Raw genomic sequence first — 18682 nt, 5'->3', positions numbered from 1 at the left:
ATAAAAATGAAACTGGGATGTTAAAACTTGTTCTCTTATTATTTAGGCTGGGCTCTCCGAAAATATTTTGATTTTGTTGTACAATAAAGCAATTATTTTTCAAAATGGTAGTACAGAGAAACGTCTTTTTACGCGGTGGCGTTACGCTTTTGATTTTGTCGATTTCTCTTAAACCATATAATATTTTTGCAAGCTTCAAAAAGCGTTTTGTAGATCTGAACAAAACGTACAAATTGCTGCTATCCCAAATCGGAAGCAATAAATCAAGATTGTTTAGGGATCTCACACAATGAATGTATTTTCAGGGGATTGCATTTATGATATTTTTTCAAACTTTCAAGCTCGTATTCTTTGATGCGAACGCGGGCAGTCAAGAGGTTTTCGGAATGCTACATTTAAAAAAAGCAATAAAAACACAATTATTTTATACAATGTTTCTTTATTTTCATCATTAGTTTTCAAAAAAAAAAAGCTCACTTTCATTATTTTTTTTCCTTTCTTCTCCACTAAATATAATAAGAATATATAATAGTTTAATAATAATGTTCATAATAATTGTTTTTTTTTCTTGCTTATTTTTCTGCGTTTTTCTCCCTCGCTTCTCGTCATCCAACCGTTCATCATCACTTATAATATTGTTTTCTGGTTGCTTCACTGTTTTTTTCTCATTCTTTTTTGTTTTTTTGCATTTTGCCTGAATCCGTGTTTTTACTTATTTCCGAAGCACGTGGTTGCTGCTGCATACAATAAATACCATCCTTTTTGCACCGTCGTTCCTCTAACTTTTTATTCTTTCCTCTTTCTAAACGACACGGTGCAATCAAATCATGACGAATAATTACGTTCAGTAGGTTTAGCATGTTTTTGTGTTGCTATTTTTGTTTCTCTTGGAAGAGTTGCTCTAATCTCTATGTTCTTTTCCTTCTCTTTTGTGTGTTTTTTTTTCTCTTGATGTTGTTTAATGCTATTTGGAAATTTTGCGCTAAAGCTGCGGCTTTTTTTTTAACTTTTCTTTTTACATTAGTTCAAGTAACGAAATCGCACGCGACTGCGGATGACCGCTGTGTTTAGTTAGTTCGTCATAGTGTCTTTTTTATCCTCATTTAGTTCGCGTCGCGCTTCTCTATGATATGAGATCATTCTGAATGTTTTTGCTCAAGTTTTTTTTTATCTTTTTGCTTCAAATTATTGTATATGGGCAAAAAGAGGACGTTTCGATTATTTTTCCAGCGTCTTTTATTATTCATGATTGCTTTGAATTTCTACAAAATATACTCCTCTCTCCTCTTTTGGCATCGCATGCATGCTCCTTTCTTGTGGGGATTTCTTCAGCTGGTTGCTTAAACGTGGTAAATAGTGAATGAACTACTTTACTTTCTTCGAAGCATATGAGATTACTCGGTATTATGTGGTGTGTTTGTGTTTCTGTGGTTTGCGTGTATGTATTTTTTAGGTGGTAAAATTGAATAGCAAATATCAAACGAATCTCAAACGAGAGATTGATGAGATGTTTTCTACTACGATACGTTCTCTCAGGATTGGAACGAAATAAACAGCTTCTTTTGGTATATTTTGCTCGCGCAGCTTTTTTTCTCCTGGGCGAAGTGTAATAATCTTCCAAATCTACTACAAGCCTATCTCATGTTTAATACGTATATTAATTTTCTCAATATCTAACGTCTTTTTCAAGTTTCACATTGTTGTCAATTTTGTTCTGGTTGTTTCCGAAAAATATATAACTATCTTATTTTGCTGCTTTTGCAGCGTTTTTTTTTCTTTATTCTTTTAACAATATTTTACACTCAAATATGGCATCTTTCGATTTGTTCTTACATTTTCACGTTTTTCGATTTTTGCTGGATCTCGCCTTTTGGAAAAAGAGAATCACTTTTTTTTGTTCTACTCACTATTACAGTATATGTGGGTGTGTAGGTGTGTGAATGCTACGTTTCTCTCTATTTATGATAAATCAGTACAATCACTAGGGCTTACTTTTGCTCTGTACACAGTTTGATTGATATCGGTTAACAGGTGAATCAAGCTTATTGTTTGAAACGTAACTTTCGGAGTTTGATCGGTAAACAGTTTTTTTTCAACTCTCAGTTCTTCGATTTTTCTTTCACTTTCAAATTTGGTGGGACCAATTGGTAAAAATGGATCCACGCTGAAACTAAACAAAAAAATGGAACAAAAAATAAAACAAATTGGAAATTTTGCATCAAAAACTGCTTTTATTCATTTATTGTAAAATAATTGTCCACGTATTCCGTGTGTGTTTGTGTGTTGAGTATTCATTACCTAACGCATGCTTCTTTTTACGGGGGCATTTTATAATGTTTAATCAATATGGCAAATGTGTCCTCTCCTTCTTCGCTCTATGCTTACACAATGTCTTTCACGCACCGCATATTCTTTCTCTCTCATTGTAGGGCTCATTATTTGTTCATATTTTACGTTTTGTTTTGCTTAATAACATTTCTACGTGTTTTGTTTTGTTTTTACATCTACTAATAATGGTTTGTTGTTGCCATATGTTTTTTGTATTTTTTAATTGGGAGCAGAACACGAAATAAACGCGTTTCGTGAGAAAAGAAAGCAAAGGGGGGAAAATCAAAAGAACAAACGTCAACAGAAATGTTTGGATTTGCTCTTTTTGTATGGCCAAAACTTAAGCGCGATCCTGCCCTCTAACTTAATCGTACGAGACTTCTTCGGGTGCACGAAGCAAAAATGATACTCTTACAAACTAACGTATAATTTTAATGACGAATAATCGCTGTACTTATATGCTTAAGTGTGTGTGTGTGTGTTTGTTTGTTTGTGATTTTCTTTGAATAGATTCACTTCGTTACCGTGTGAGTGTTGTCAATAAATAGTTAAATAAGAGTTGGTTTTAAATAATTGATGATTTGATTCCTTTGCAGAATTAAACAAAAAAAAAAAACGAAAAAGAAAAACTAGCATGTTTCATCCTAACTTACGATGAGAAAGGGGGGGAGGGGGCATTTGTTGTTTTGTTTTTGCTCAGTTCTTTTATTTGATAAAACTGATTCGAGTTACGGCTTCACGGGGTGTGTTGTGTTGTCTTTTATTTGTTTCAGTTCACGACGATTTTACTTTAAAAAGGAGGGTAAAACGATAAATATTTTTAAAAAGAATTGTGTACAAATACTACAAAAATACGACAAAAACAAGAAAAAAGTGAACTACATTAATTAAAATATTAATACTTTCCATCTTTGAAATATTTCCGTTCGCTGCAAAAGCATTAGCGTTTGCTTTCGCCTTTTTGTGTGCAGTCGCGATTCTTACATGCGTACTTTTTTTTTCATTAAACCTAACAAACTAGATAAAAAATGGGGAGGGGAGGCACCGTCAATGACGTGACGGCGGAAAAGTATGAAATGATTTAACCTAGGAAATGTGTGTGTGTTTGTTTGTGTATAAAATTATGGGAAAAATCTTAAATATTACTAGTTGGTTGGCCTAAGAACGAGTAAAGATTGGAAAAGGGGGAGAGGGGTTTCGTATGTACAGAAAAATCAAAATTCTATAACAGCTTCGAATTGATTAGTTTAAAAAGTGTGTGACCTTTCACTTAGAAGCAAAGTTGGCGCGGTAAATTGGAGCTAGAGCGCGCGCACGTGTTGCGTTCTCCCAAGGGGGCAGGAAGAACTTGGTTTTCCGTTTTCCCTGGGGAAAAAATGTTGAGAGTTTTTTTCTTTCTTTCTTTTAGAACGAGAGCAGTTTCGTTTGTTTGTTTTTGTTTTGCGTCATTTTGGTAGTAATTTTTGTTGATGGTTTTGTCTTTTTTTTTACTAAGCAGCAAAGAATCAAGAAGATTAATGCAGGAGTGTGTCGCGAACAGCAAGTATTTTTGAAGTTTTGGAAAGAAAATTTGTTGGTTTCACGCATTTTTTTAACACAATTTCGAGAAGGTTCAAGATTGTGTTTGTGTGGATCAAACAGTCAGATTTTTTTTGCTTGTTTGTGTGAGTGTTAACAATTTGTTTGTTTTGTACTTTTGGCTTCGATATAGACTTTTTGTTTTTTTTTTGTTTACGTTAAATTTGCTATTTTCGTTTTCTCTAAAATATTTGATTTCTGTTCAAAAGTTTGATATACTCCCTTTTTCTGTTTACAGAATAGCGTGTGAGTGTTTTAGTGAGGGTGTGCTTGTTTGTGTATGTTTTGATCTTTGAGAAACTAACGAGAAATTGAGATTTTTGTTTTGAGGTTTCACAGTATAAAACTAAAACAAGTGAGAAGAGATTTGAGCACTGACTGGGCAAAACTCAACCCAAATGCTTATCACAAAGTAAAATGTATAGTACAACAAACTAACCTTTTTTTAAAAAAACATAAATCTTAAGCTTAAAAAAAGAACAAACAAACAAACAATTTGTGTTTTGTCTTTTGTCTTTCCTTTCGTTCAAAAATACTGGAGCGTACGTGTATTGTTCTCCCTCTCGAAGGTCCGAACCTTTCATCAACCAAGATCCGCACAGCTTCGTTTCAATAGTAGTAGTAGTAGTAGTACTGGTTGGGATCGTGCCGATCGTGGTGGTGGTGATGGTGGTGCGACTGGCTCTGCAGTCCCGCCGGGGGAAGCCATTGGTGTGACAGCGACGCCTGCTGGTGGTGGTACGATCTGGAACTAGACTGTTGCTGCGGCAGCGACTGTTGCTGTGACACCAATGGAACCGACGCCGCCGCCGGCATCGACAGGGCCGATGCCGAGTAGGGGTTGGTGGTATTGGGGGTGGTGTTGGTGGTTTTTTCCGTAATCTGCTCGTCCAGTGTTGGTCGACCTGGCGGCAGATTCTTCTCTCACCACTAGACACCCGAGTACTCCACGTCCATCATGTCGTGTTCCTGCAAAGGGAGGGACAAGGAGGGGGGTTATTAAAAAGTCACCTTTTTGGCGGGAGACTTCAACGAGCGTTAAGTCACGAAACCTTAAATTTAACTGACAGTTGGGCTATTTTTGTCTTATTTTGAACTAAATAGTGTAATTAATTGTTTGTAAAAAAGATATTACACTACAGCAAACTTTGCTTTTAAAATTATTTGGCAAGCTGTGTCGAACTAACATACAAAGTATTTCTTTTGAAACAAAGTTTAATGTTGTGTATATTCTAGGGATTTTTTTTCTTAAAAATCATGAGTCTGGACTAATTTCTTTTAATTTCCGTTAAAAAGAGTAAATTATTAGTAATCAGAATCGCCATGTTTGTTTGAATTTCATTGTTTTATTTAATTAAAAAATAAGAGGAAATTTTAATGTGAAAATTCCATTGATATTTGGGTTATTTTTTCTTCATTTCCTACAAAAGGGTTTATATGAGACAGTTGAGCAATTCTCTGAGATTTCGGGGCTAAACATTCAATATTACACTTTTTTAAATGTTAGTCATGATTTATAATTTTTTTCGAAAAGATCGTAAAATTTCACGAATGTTTCATATTTTAACATTGTATATCGGACCATTTGTTGCTGATATATCGACATTAGAAAATGTTGGGCTGTTTGGGTGGGACTTAGAAAACATCAATTTTCCTATTTATAAATCTTTGCATGGCATTTTATCAGCAACTAAGGTTCGTATTAATTTCGAAAAAAAACTGTACAGAATTTTCTTAGCTCTTCAATAATATTTTTTTCACATGTGGCAAACATGGGCACTTATCAAAAAAAATAATAACTGCGACTATTAAAAAAAAATCACCTAAACATAGATTTAACTTAAAAACGGTGCACTTTATCAAAATTTCACTTTAGTACTTTTTGATTGAAAATTTGATTTTACATCGAAAAATTAAGTTGAAAAATTTTTGCGACCAATATTTCGATTTTTTGAAAAAATCAGTATTGATTCAAAAATTCATAACTCGCTCAATGATTTTTTGCACATTCTGGAAATTTCAGAAAAGTTGGCATTTAATGTCCTCTAAAGATTATAAGAAAATTAAAAAAAAAAACAGTATTTTTTTTGCAGATCAAGTTTTAGTGACAGAAAGTAAATTAAAAATTAGCAAAAAAAAAATTCATATTGTTTCACCAAAAAAGTTTCAGCCGGATTGAAAATACAAAAATTAAATTAAAAAAAGACCGATTTCGTAGAGAATTGCTCAGATATTTCAAGGGTTTTCATTAGCGTTTTTCAAAAAGTGTTCAAACTTGTATAAAAAACGATTAAAATAAATTGCAGGGTTTGAGTTTTCAATAGGCTTCTTTTTGGGTCAAAATGGCCTTGTTAAAAAATTTCAGCCAAATCGTTGCAGACTTGAAATTGAATTGCCCAAGTAAAATTTTTGAGGATTTTTCCGGGGAGACCTCAACGCAGGTTAATAAACGAACCCTGAAATTTAACTAACATTTGGTCTATTGTTGTCTCAATTCTGTTATGAAAAGTAGATCTTGATGAGCAACGCAGTTTTGTGTTTTACGTTGTTTGTAACTAAAAAGTTTTCGAAAATACATTTTAATGAGAATTAAGTCACGAACCACTGAATTTGACTAAAAAATGTGGTCTTTTTTCGTCACAATTTAAACGGAAAACAATGAATTTTGGATGCATTATCAAATTACCATGTTTGTTAATATATTTCTGGAGTTTTTTTTGAAAAGGTTCAATAAACCAAATTTTCAGTTTTTGCTTTTTGGGTGTTTTTTAATACCCCTGACTAAAGACGGTTTCGAAAATACTCAAAAAGCAAAAACTGGAAATTTGATGATTTGGACCTTTTTTTAAAAAAAAACTCCAGATTTGGACTTGTTTGGATTGTTGACATTTTTTTAGTTCAAGTTGTGACAGATGAACTTGAACTAAAAAAATGGTTGAATGAATATAAATTGTGAAGACTTTAAGGCAATTTAAGTCATGAACCATGAAATTTAACTGTCATTTGGACTATTTTCGACTCAATTTGGTTTAAAAAATTTAATCTTAATGACTATTAAAAAAAAGCCACTCACATCCCCAATGTGCCGCATGTGGTGCAGCTCGTCCAGCGGTTCCGCCTTGATGTCGTCCAGCAGCATGTCCTTGTCGTCGATCGGATCGTTCACCGCCAGGCCCAGCTTCTTGAGGCGCATCTTTTCCGCCCACTCGGCGATACCGTGCTTCGGCCGGTTCAGGTTCCGGTGCTGGTAGAAGATCAGCGTCATCCGGGTGGGGTTGAGGCGGTTCGGCTTCTTGACGGCCGTCGTCGAGTGCATCTCCAGCTTGGCGCACTCGATGACGACGCTGCCGTGGGGCAGCGCGATCGCCACTCCGCCCATCTGGGGGTCCTCGAAGCAGTCGGTGTTCTCGTTGGATTCGGTCACCTCGCCGAGCGTTTCCTTGGGGGGTGGAGGAGGGGCCGGCGGTTGGACGGCCTGCTGCATGACCGGGGTGAGATCTTGCTGCTTGGAACCGAGGTGGGACGCGTGCAGCTGGGAGGCGGTAGTTGGGGCGATGTGGGATTGGTGGTGAGGGTGGGGTGGGTAGAGGTTCCAGTTGGAGGGTGGTGGTGGAGCTGGGATTACCGCGGTTGGCGGTGGTGGCGGCGCGGGACCGGTTCCCGCTAGTTGGGTCTGCGTGGCAGGGTACATGTTGTGATATGTTGGGTGGTAGCTCTGCGGGGGATAGCCGTAGTTGTAGTTCTGGTACGGATCGTACGGGGTGTACGGTGGATGGTAACCGTAGCTCATGGCGGTGTTCGGGTGGTAGCCGTAGCCGGGGTTGTAATCTGGAGGTTTGGGCTTGACGAAGCCTTGCTCTGGCTGTTGGAGCGTGTGGTAGGTGTTTTGGCTTTGCTGCTGACTCAACTTGGTTGCACTGTAGTCATCCATGTGGATCGGCGTTGGCGTCTTTGTTGGGTCCGGGATGCTGGGGCTGAACGCAGAGTTGCTGCTGTTGCTGCCTGGACGAGTCGTAGTGTCTGGGATCTCCTCGTTTCTTCCCAACATCTTGCTAGGATCAGTCCTGTTGCCGTAGTAATCCGTTGGCCAGTTGTTGTAGTACTGCCGATTGTCGATGTACTGACCGGTGTTGTAGTCATAGCTGTACGGCGAATCAAGCACCGTGCTGGAGATCTGATTCGACTGAAGTTGCGCATCCGTAAAGTTGTCAATCATGGACGCCATATCAACCAGCGTACTCGTACCTCCATTATTATTCGGAGAGTTGATATTATTAGGTGCCGTGAACGCACTAGTTGAGCCATTGTTTGGAACTACTGCCGGTACCTGCCCATTTCCAGCTTTGTTAGGAACATTCGGCACGCTACCACCGCTGCCGCTACCACTTCCAGCCGATCCGCTCGACTTTGTGCTGTTGTTACCCGGTGTCTGTGCCCGCGGTGAGCCCGATCCGGTCGAGCTCTGACTGTTCTGGTTGCTGTTGCTGCCGTTCGAGTTGCTACCATTGCTGTTGGTCGTCGTGTTGGTCGCACCACTGTTCGACGATCCCTTCTTGCTCTTCGACTTGCTTTCCTTCTTGGTCGGCGGCGGTGGAGGTGGCGGCGTTTCCGGCACGGAATCCTCATTGTTCGAGCTGTTGCCGTCTTTGTTCTTCTCGTCCTTGCCATTGCCACGCTTCTTGCCGTGTCGCCGACACGGTTGCAACGGAGTGGACCGCACGCGAACTTCGGTAGTGAATCTGTAAAGGAAACAAATTGATATTCCGAGTTAGTATTGACGATTCCGTCACCCGCGGTGGACTCTTGGGGGTAAGTTAAAAACGGAAACCAATGCTTTACACTCACTTCTCCAAGACTTGCACGGCTCCGGTTTCGGCCTTCTTCTTCTGGCCCTCCTCGCTGTCGAACTCGTCCGTCGTGTCCATCGTGTACAGCGGGAGTATGTGCAGCTGCTCGTCGTCGGGCTTGACGCCCGGCGGCAGTGGCTTCAGCAGCGTTACCTGCACCGTACACCCGTCCTGCATGTTGTGCAAATCACGGTGGGTGTGGGCGCAAAAGTCCAAACAGCAAGTGACACCTGGAGAGAGAACAAGCGGAGTTGTAGCCGAACGTCATACCCACGCGAAGACGCAAGCACAAATTACCTGAAAAAGGCTTGCCGGGCTTGAGGCCCAGCCGACAGTCGGGCGCCTCCCGCTCGTACTGAACCTGGTTCTGGAAGGCTTGCGGCGCGACCGTCACGTACAGCGGACTCAGCATCGTGGCGAGCACGTTCATGCGCTCCTCAATCTCCGCCTCCTCGTTCTTGACGGACAGGCGGAACTTGCGCACCGTCTTGGAGCGCGCGTACTTGCACCCGTTGTAGTACATGGACCAGCTGCAGCCGAAGCTGTACGACACGCCGCACGTTTCCGGGTCCAGACCTGTTGGTTTCGAGGAACGGTAAGGGTTAGCTTGGGGGGTTGCTTATCACGAGGCGAAGATTCAAACTTACCCTGGCAAGCGCAGGTTCGGTTCTCGTTCGTCGCGCAGCGACGCACCGTCGGCAGACCGTACTTGTTCAGCTTGACCGCCAGCATCCGGTAGACGCTGTCGGCTTCCTGCGTCGGGATGCCGTCCCACACGACGATACATATCACAATGAAGGACGCCTTGCACCTGTGTTCGCGAAAGAGATTGAAGGTGGGATTAGTAAAGGCTGCTCACTTGGCCGGCGTTGCAAAGGGGGTGTGGAGAAAGAAGTTCCGATCCGACCATATAGACTCACCGATGCCCTTGTCTTCGCTTGACCACGAACAGTAGCTTCTCCTCCTGGTCGACGCGCCGGATGACCCACTTGGCGATAGGGCAGCCCTGGCTGCTCTTGCCCTCCTTGCCGGTGTACACGACCTTCTCTATCCGCAGCTGCTTGCCGGTCAGGCCGACGCGAGCTTCCGTCTCGCGGCGCAGCTCCTCGAGCGTGCTGGCGGAACCTGCAAAATCAATGCGTTAGCATCGTTGTTCAGAGGATTCAAGAAATCAACAAACTCACCTAGATGCGTGTAGTAGCTTCCCGGCTCGGACGGTGCCTTGTTGTCGGTGGAGTTGAAGCAATCGCAGTCCGGAGCTTCCGGCTTGTGTGCCTTCTCGAGCTTTTCGTCCTCGGCCTGCTTGGCCGCGGCGGCCTCCTGCTCTTTCTTGGACGCTTTGGGTTCCTTCTTCTTGGATTTGCCACCGGAGGTGGTACCGCCCTCGGTTTTGATCTCAACTTCGCCGCCGGCAGCTTCCTTGTTGGCTTTGTCTTTCTTGTCGGACTTTTTGGACTTGCCGGTGGTGGGAGTTGGCGTGGTTTGGGCCGCGGGTAGTGGTAGCTCCGGTTCCGGGGTGATTTCCGGTGCGAGAGGGGCGGACTTGCTTGGCGGAGGTTCGTTTAGTAGGGGATCGATCGGGGTGCCCGATCCGGCGTTGAGATACGAGTTATCTTCCGCTTCCAACTTGATGGGGACGTCCGGTTGGGGTAGGTTGCTGTTCTTGGGGATTGGGTAGGTGTGGGCTGGGATTTGCTGCTCGAAGTTGGTTTGATGAGCGACTGGGGTGGTTATGGCCGGAAGGGGGATGCTCGTTTCCGGCGTCGAGGAAAGCGTGCTGGAAGTGCTGTTGAAGTTCTGGTTGTGGTAGTTGGGATAGTTTTGGTATCCCGGGTAGCTACCGTAGGGGGAGTAGTAGCTGTTGTACTCGGACTTGGTGGCACCGGGTAGACTAGAACTGCCGTGTTGCGGCGGTTGGCTTTGCGGCGGCTGGCTGCTATCGTTGTAGTCGCCGTAGCGAATGAAGTTTTGGTAATTCTTCTCGTACCCGTCGAACTTTGGTGCCGGCTGGCCATCGTCCAGCAGGCCGGGCTCCTTCTTTACGCTCATCAGGTTGTAACTGGAGGCTGTGCTACCGGAGGCAGCGCCACCACCTGCCGGATGGTGGAACGCCCCGGCCGACGATTGCTGATGCGGTAGGTGCGGATTGAAGCCGCTGTTAAGGTTGTCATGTCGGAATCGGTTCAGTGGACTCTTGTCGTCCAGTTTGGTGTCCAGGTGGCTCGGGTAGCCACCGAGGTTACCACCACCACCACTACTACTACTACTGCTGTTGCTGCTATGATGATTGGTAGCTGGATATGTTTGATTAAGATTCGGATACGGCGACGACGACGAAGATGACGACGAGTGATGTTCGTTCATAAAACTACTACTTGAATAGCTATTAAGATTATTGGAAGATTTGTTAGAGTCTATTTGTTGATTCATGTCGAGATGATGATTGTTTTTCGATTTGCTATGCTTATCGCTACCCTTATGGCTACTGCTCTTGGATTTCGAGGAGGAGGACGATGATGAAGACGACGATTTGGAGGAGTTTAGCTTATGCTTAATGTCATGTCCGCCGCCGCCACCGCTATCGTGATGGTGTCCGCCGCCACCTCCTGGATCAGTATTATTCTTGTCGATTAGTTGCTGCTTCTGCTCAAAACCCTGATGCTTACTACCGTGGTGCAACTCACCGCCCATCATTGCTCCGTGATGGTGGTGATGCTGCTGCTGCTGCTCGTGCTCTGCTCTGTTTGCTCCTCCGCTATTGCTCTCTATTCCAATTCCCGGAGATTTGCTAGTCTGCTTCCAGTTGGGATCGACAATGTTGCTGATGCTGTTGATCAGCCCGCCGCCACCATCTCCGATAGTTCCATCGTTGTTGGATGCACTATTACTGCCGCCTACACTGCCCGCTCCCATCATGGCTGAGTTCGGTGCCGGCGACTGGACGCCAGCCGTAGGCGTTAGACTGTCTCGGAGATGGTGGCTATACGATAAAAAATGACCGGTCTGCTGTTGCTGCGAAGCCGGTCCCTGGCCACCGAGGTGACCCATGTGCTGCTGCTGCTGCTGTTGCCCGATGTCCTTGGGGTCGCCCTTGTTCATGATCATCGTTTTTATCCGCGAGTTCAAATTCACCCGGTCCGACTGGTTGAACAGATCGGCCGACTGTTGCTGCTGCTGCTGTTGCTGCTGGTTCCAGCCCCAGTCCTGACCCTGCTGCTGTTGGCCACTTCCGTTCATGTGGTTCGGCGACGCGTGATTGTCTGGTGTTTGCATCGGCGACGGGGTGTGCATGCCGGTATGCGTTTGCTGGGCGTACACGTTGCTGTTGGCGCCACCGTTGTTGTTGTTGTTGTTGTGGTTGGGTGACTGCTGCAACGCGGTGTTGTTGTTGTTGCCGTTGTACGGGTTGGGCGATTGCTGCGCGTACAGCTGCTGGTTCGAGTTGGGACGTGGGGGTTGCTGTTGTTGCTGGGTTTGCCGGTTCGGCGACTGCGGAACTTGCGCCGGAGGATGCATCGGGGCTGTGGTGGCGCCGGTGCTGGTGGATGTTCCGTTGGCGTTCGTTACGTTGGTCGCGTTAGCCGAGCTGGCTTGGGTCGTGGTTTGGCCGCCATATTCTTGTTGGCCTGAATATCCATTACAATTGAGTGAGCGCGGCGGTACGCTGTTCACCCGTGGATATCCAGGCATGTCGTTTCCCGACGTCTGCTTGGCGAGCTGCAGATTGAACTGGTCGGCCGCGTGCGGATTGTGGGACACGACGGTCGCCGGGCCGGTCGAGACCTGGCCGGCGTACGTTACGGTCGGTGCGAACGAGACGCTCTGCAGCGACACCTGGTTGATGGGGGTGATCTGGTTGGTTTGAAACTCGTACCGCTGTACGGTGGGTGGGGCCGCGTACGTCCGACCGTAGTTCGGGTCGAACCCGATGCCGGCGGTTTGCACGTAGCCGTTCGGTTGGTACGCAGCGTAACCCTAGAATGGTTCAGAGATGACTCGGGTCAGAGAGACGTTGGAAAGTTGAGACTGTTTGTGTTTGAGGGATTAGAGGGTAGCTTTTGTTTCGTCCAAAATCATAATCGAAAAAGCGGAAACAAAAATTTTGACGTTCGTTTCGTTCGTGTAGGGGTTGGTTGGTTAGTAGAAAGTGTTGGTGATCGGAACCACCCGCTCCGCGTAGTCGAACTGGTCTGGCGGGTGGTGGTGATGATGGTGATACAGTTGCGGTTGCGGGTGGTGTTGCGCGATTTGGTGGTGCACAACGGGATGGTATTCGTAATGTACCTGTGGCTGGAACTCGAGCGAGTTCAGCGGCGTGATGGCGGGAGTGTTTTGCGGAATCTGCTGGATGAACTGGTTCTGCCAGCCCTGGGACGGGTCGGCCTGCCAGGTCGGGTAGAACGCCATCGGTGCCTGTAAGGAGAAAGAGGAGATAGAAAATTCATGAGTAATTTGTTCGCGATGGCTCTCCCCGGAAGCTGAACTTCTTCGTGTGGTCATATTTCAGCAAGTCTCATTACTTTGGAGCACGTGCTCGCGACCTCCATTAGAGCCATATTGCGCGTTCTTGGCGTCGCAGTTGTGCTTTCTTGGCTCACTTTAATTTTGACGTTTTCAGTGTAGATGTGTTAGTGAGAGATCACTTTTGTGTTTATGCAAAACAAATTTATTGACAAAACAACATTGCCGTGAATCAATCATATAGTTATCTACGTGCGCATGTATTGCGTGTACGTACACGATGGATTTTTAGGTTAAAATTTGTGGAAGCCAGCAAAAACAAATGGTAAGCTAGTGTGCGTTAGATCGGGCTTAGATAACTCTATAGATTTATCTAAGCCCAATCTCACGCACACTAGCACCCCATTTGTTTTGCTGGTGGGTACAAAATTTAACCTCTTCTTTTTCGTGTACGTACACGCAATACATGCGCACGTAGATAACTCTATAGTTCCACTTGGAACGAGCTGTCAAGCAAGATATTTCTGTCAAGAAAGAACGTGAAGTATTTTTTCAAGATTTATTCCAAATCTATTTAAACCCCTTTTTGGTCGTACAAAGTGTAATTATGCTGCTAAAAATAGGCATTATTGTTGTAAACAATAACATTAGCGACTTAGACTTCATTTTAGGACCCAATTTCAGCTCAATTTTATAACCCAATGCTTTTGAAGAAGATTACAACAGATTGCCCGTTGCAATAAAACATCAGAAATCTGAACCAAATTTTGGCGATATTTAAAACAAATTAATGATGTGTATCAAATACCGCATGTAAATATGTCATTTTTGATTTTTTCTCTGGTGAAATTTCTAAGATGTCAAACTAAGTTCTGAACAATAATTTGAAAAACTTTTAATTGACAGTTGATAAAATGTAAAACTGAATCAAATTGCATTTTTGATCTCAAAATGACACAACTTTAAATGACACAACTTTAAATGTGACAAGCTAGCACGATAGTGACCGTCCACTGAATTTCCCCAGCGGCGGAAAGAAAATTTGTGGCGTAATGTTTTGAAGTAATGGTAACAATAACAAAACACATTTAGAAAAAAAGCCGGAACCAGTATTGTGCAGAATATTTCAGTAATTGAGGCAAAACGAGGGGAGAGAGTTCCTCTCGCACCGTGTGCGTCTGTGTGTGTGTTTACGTTTGTCAGAAAATGTGCTGCTGTCATGTAAAATTAAAATGGTTTGCATGTTTGTCCACTTCCTACCCCACACGTTTCTCTCCTCCACTTTGGACTGATTCGATATAGACGGTATTGTGTTAAGGTGAGGGTGGATTAGAGGGAAAAAAGGGGACACACAATGAGGGAGAAGCTGTATTTCTCAGCGAGAGTAAGAGCGCGACGCTGTGTGAGTGTGTGCGTTTCTCTAAAAATAAAAGAAATTTAATAGAGTGATTTCTATGCAAACGAGACGCATCCATGTGTGGGTGCGCCACTCACGTGGCACGCTGCTGCTATTTATTGTTATTTAAAATAATTTATTATAAAATTTGCAGGGAAATTCTTTTCGTTTCTCTTTTTTTGCTTCGCGCTCTTGCATTCCGTTCGCCACTTTCATTTTAGCGTGTACACCACCTTTGCGTGTGTTTGTGCGTTGAGCCAAACAAAAAGAAAATAGGGTTGGACCCCTCGTTTCCCTTAAACTCTAGTGTGAGTAACGATGCAAGTATTCTTCCCCCTTCTGGGCAAAACGCAAAACGACGAGTGTAGTGTTGAATGTTCGTAGAAACAACAAACAAGATCAATACCCGCACACACACACACACACACATGACACACGACATGTGTAAAAATGTTTGCGCAGTCAAGATACACACATAGAACGCGTAAGCGCCAGGATAAATAAGGAACGCACCCCAAGAGAGCGAAGATACTCGGCACGAGAGACGACGGGGGCATTAGACTTTGTTAATTGGATTCATTTTGATTGCCAATAAAGCATTCCGGGCCGGCCACGACAGGGTCTGCACAACAATGCAATAAAAATTTAATTGATTTCATAAGTTATTTTTCGACCGTGTCGTAAAAGGTTTTTGCTCAGTGTCGAGGGAATGGAAATTGCAGCAAAGTTGATTCACCTGCTTATTTAAAGGCCTTTTGATCAATTTTGCCGTAATTTTGAACTTAGCAAAAAATGACTTTTAAGAAACTAGTTAAACATTATTTCGTTGATTGATTCTACTGAATTTCTTTCAGCAAAATTTGCTAAGTTTCCCAAAGACACTGGAAGAAAAAACAGAAAATCTTAGCAAAATAATTTATTTAAATATAGCAAAACTATCAAAATGTTGTTTCCGCAATTATTGCTGAGCTGCGAAACGTTGAAAAACTTCCCTAATTTATTTAATTTAATTTCAGCAAAATTTGCTGTGTTGCGTAATCAGGCCAGAAGAACATAGGGGCAAATCTTAGATAATTTGTTTCATAAAAATTTGACGAATTGCTTAAAGTCAAGTGAAAAAACTTGTTCCAAATTCTAGCAAAAAGTTGAATCGAAATTTCGTAAAATCATCGTAATTTGTTTTAGCAATTTTTGTTGCGTTCCCTGGAGACAGTAGAAGAAAATGGTAGCAAATGTAACAAAAAAAAAAAAAAAAAACAAGTTATAATCAATTCCAAACCTTATTAGCACTTCTAAATTTTGTTTCAGCAAAATTTGCTGAGTTTCCTGAAGACGCAGCAAAATTGGTTGAGTTCAAGTAGGCAACACTTTTTAGCATAAATTCCAGCGAAAATAACTGTCACTACTTAGCAAGTTTTGCTTTTAAAAGTACGCATTTTGTTGCTGAGCTGATTTTCAAATTTAGTTTTGCTCAGATTTACCGATGGACACTCTCCCGAGAATCATGCGGTATGAGGAAGACCAATGCTGCTGGTGGGGGAGCCCCAAGATTTACGCCCCAACTGGCATTTTCTCCAAGGAATGGAAGGTGAAATATTTCCTGCAAGTGCATTGTATGCGAGTGTGTGTGTGTGTGCTGATTTATTGAAGGTTTCCTGTTTTTCGTGTATTTGTGTGTGTGTGTGTGTGCAGTGCGCAAACTTTGCGCCGCTAGAGTGAAAAACTGAAATTTCCTTTTAATGACATTAAAAACACGCACACACATACACGTGTGCACACACACTCACACAAACACGCGCGCGCCGCGCGATATGCTATAGAAAATTTCGCAGACAATAGGGGTATAAATTACGTTTCAGCGACTTTGTTTAATTTATTACAATTGAATTTTCCCCTTTTCGCGTTGCCAGTGTGGCACTGACTCTGGTTTTCTCCGGCGCAGCCGGTGCTTTTCGACGTCGTCGAACAGTCGGAGAATTGTTGATGAAATAAGGGCAGAGTAATGTTTTTTTGATAGTTTTTATTGAATTAAAAAATAGTTTACCTAAACAAAGAAACTGTACAAATTTTATATTGACAAGTTGATCAACAATGTGTCCCACAATGGCATACTTCTTTTAAAAAAGATAAGGTAAATTTTCGTAACAAGAATCCTCAAATTTCAAAAGATATATTTCAAAAGTGTGTTGGTCGCACTACTTGCATAGGGCGAATCCAATAAACTGTTCCAAAGATGTTAATTTGTTCAACACAAAAATTGATCCAAGAAATTTATGTTTGTGTCCACTGTCCAGATGCACCACCCGCTGTGTATGCCCAAGGTTTCAACCAAGGTAGCGCAGCTACCGTTCTCGACGTCGTAATTTATCGATAGCTACCGAACAGAACAACCCGACAACACCTCAAACTATTGTTCCGCACTTTGCGGGGACACCAAAAACGATTGTCGCCATGTTTACTCCGTTTAAGAGTCTTTCCGCGTCATCGTGTATTCACTTTTCGCGCGGTAAACAAACAGCTGTCACTTTTTCGAGAAACTCCCAGTTGCAAAGTTTGGTCCAACATCGAGCCTTTTTCAGTTCAGATCGGTCGGACAAGCAAAAATAGCACGCCGATTGGTTACGGGGCACTGCGTTCAAGCTTCGCATGACTTCACCCTCGGGGTTGTTTTAATCAAGCATGTTTGCAAAGTGAAATTTACAAACTGTGACGGAAAATTTTGCAGCAAACTTTCGCCACATTTCCCGCTTGATTGTATTTTTTCCGGTGAAGCCTTGCCGGCGAGTTTCACGAGATAGTGAGGACAAATTTTTGCGTCCTGTCCTGAAATTCGAGAGACGTCGACGAGATGATGATGCCCAAAGTACATCACCTTTGATGAATTTTTGGACCTTTTTTTTGAGGGAGGGAAATTTGCGCGCCGAAAATGAGTTTTTCTGAGCACGATGATGATGACGGTAGATTCGACATCGTCCTCATCAGGTCGCTCTCGCTGCGATGGTTGCGGTTTGTTTATTTATGAAATTGAAAGGATAAAAAGTTTGAGGGGGAGCGGAGGTTTGTGATGAGTAGGGCGGTGCGTGTGTTTTCGGAAGCTTCCACTTGGCTGTTTCTCTCGTTTGTTAATAAATATTAAGCATAAAATGAAGGTAAAATGTGATGAATATTGAACGAAAGTTTCGCCCGAGGAACGCGCAGATGTTGCACGCGCTTGAGCTATGTGAGTAAAAGTTTATGTTATTAATTTTTTTTTCTGCTGGCTCCGTGTTCTGCTTACACTGGAAATTATATCCAAATATTTCACTTTCATCAAAGCTGGCAGCGTGTGCGGATTATGGGCAGAGCAAACTAGTTGTACACGGAGATGAACCTGAGGAGATCTGACGGAATGATTTTTTTAGAAGATAACTAAAACATCAAACATTTGCGTTGTCTTAAATATTAAGTCTTGCAAATGCGACAAAATTGAATTCAAAACTCAGATTTCAAAGAATTTCACTCTAATTTCATACAAAAATCCATGTGTTTGTGGATTTGTAAGGGTTTAGGGGTTTGTATGAGTTCGTGGGACTGTATGATTTTGTGTGATTGTATGCTTTTGTGGGATTGTGCACAACAAAAAAAACCGATGGTAAAATCGCATGCAAAAGCATGCACATCACTTTTGTGAGCAAAAGCATGTAATATTTCATGATAAAACGTGTATACAAGAAAAAAAATCGCACAATCCAAAAATAACAACAATCTGGTGAGAGTCATCTCCACACCCAAAGTTAAAGAACGAGGGGATAGTCCTCACGAAAAGAAACGTGAGGAAAGTGCTATATTGCGAGAGTATAGTCCTCTCGCGTGTTCATTCGTTCATTGGAACTGTTCATCCTATTGAGTGACTTATATGGACAAATGACCGCCACTAAGTCACCGAACCATGGTGGCCCATACGGCAAAGGCACGGTTCAATATGCCGAAGGTCTTGGGTTCGAGTCTCGGTACCGGTACTTGATTTTTTTGATAGATGAACTTTTTTGGAAAATGAACCATGAGTAAAGTACTCTCGGTAATTTCGGGATTT

The 18682-nt window shown here is 42.8% G+C and overlaps 1 protein-coding gene across 1 annotated transcript in view; it reads right to left on the bottom strand.

The window, feature by feature from the left end:
• Positions 1 to 419: 419 nt before the first annotated feature.
• Positions 420 to 18682, bottom strand: part of LOC6042336 (DNA N6-methyl adenine demethylase) — a 211754-nt gene continuing 193491 nt past the window's right edge. The window contains exons 8-15 of the mRNA XM_038263793.1: positions 13038 to 13166; positions 9938 to 12728; positions 9674 to 9878; positions 9401 to 9564; positions 9051 to 9329; positions 8752 to 8983; positions 6980 to 8645; positions 420 to 4875 (exon numbers count right to left, since the gene is read on the bottom strand). Coding sequence (XP_038119721.1) covers positions 4837 to 4875; positions 6980 to 8645; positions 8752 to 8983; positions 9051 to 9329; positions 9401 to 9564; positions 9674 to 9878; positions 9938 to 12728; positions 13038 to 13166 — 5505 coding nt within the window. The 3' untranslated portion in view covers positions 420 to 4836. The remainder of the gene's footprint in view (positions 4876 to 6979; positions 8646 to 8751; positions 8984 to 9050; positions 9330 to 9400; positions 9565 to 9673; positions 9879 to 9937; positions 12729 to 13037; positions 13167 to 18682) is intronic.

Source organism: Culex quinquefasciatus, chromosome 3, assembly GCF_015732765.1.
Source record: "Culex quinquefasciatus strain JHB chromosome 3, VPISU_Cqui_1.0_pri_paternal, whole genome shotgun sequence".
NCBI lineage: Eukaryota > Metazoa > Arthropoda > Insecta > Diptera > Culicidae > Culex > Culex quinquefasciatus.
Note: the sequence above shows the minus strand (reverse complement) of the source record. Positions and strands in the feature narration are given on the sequence as shown.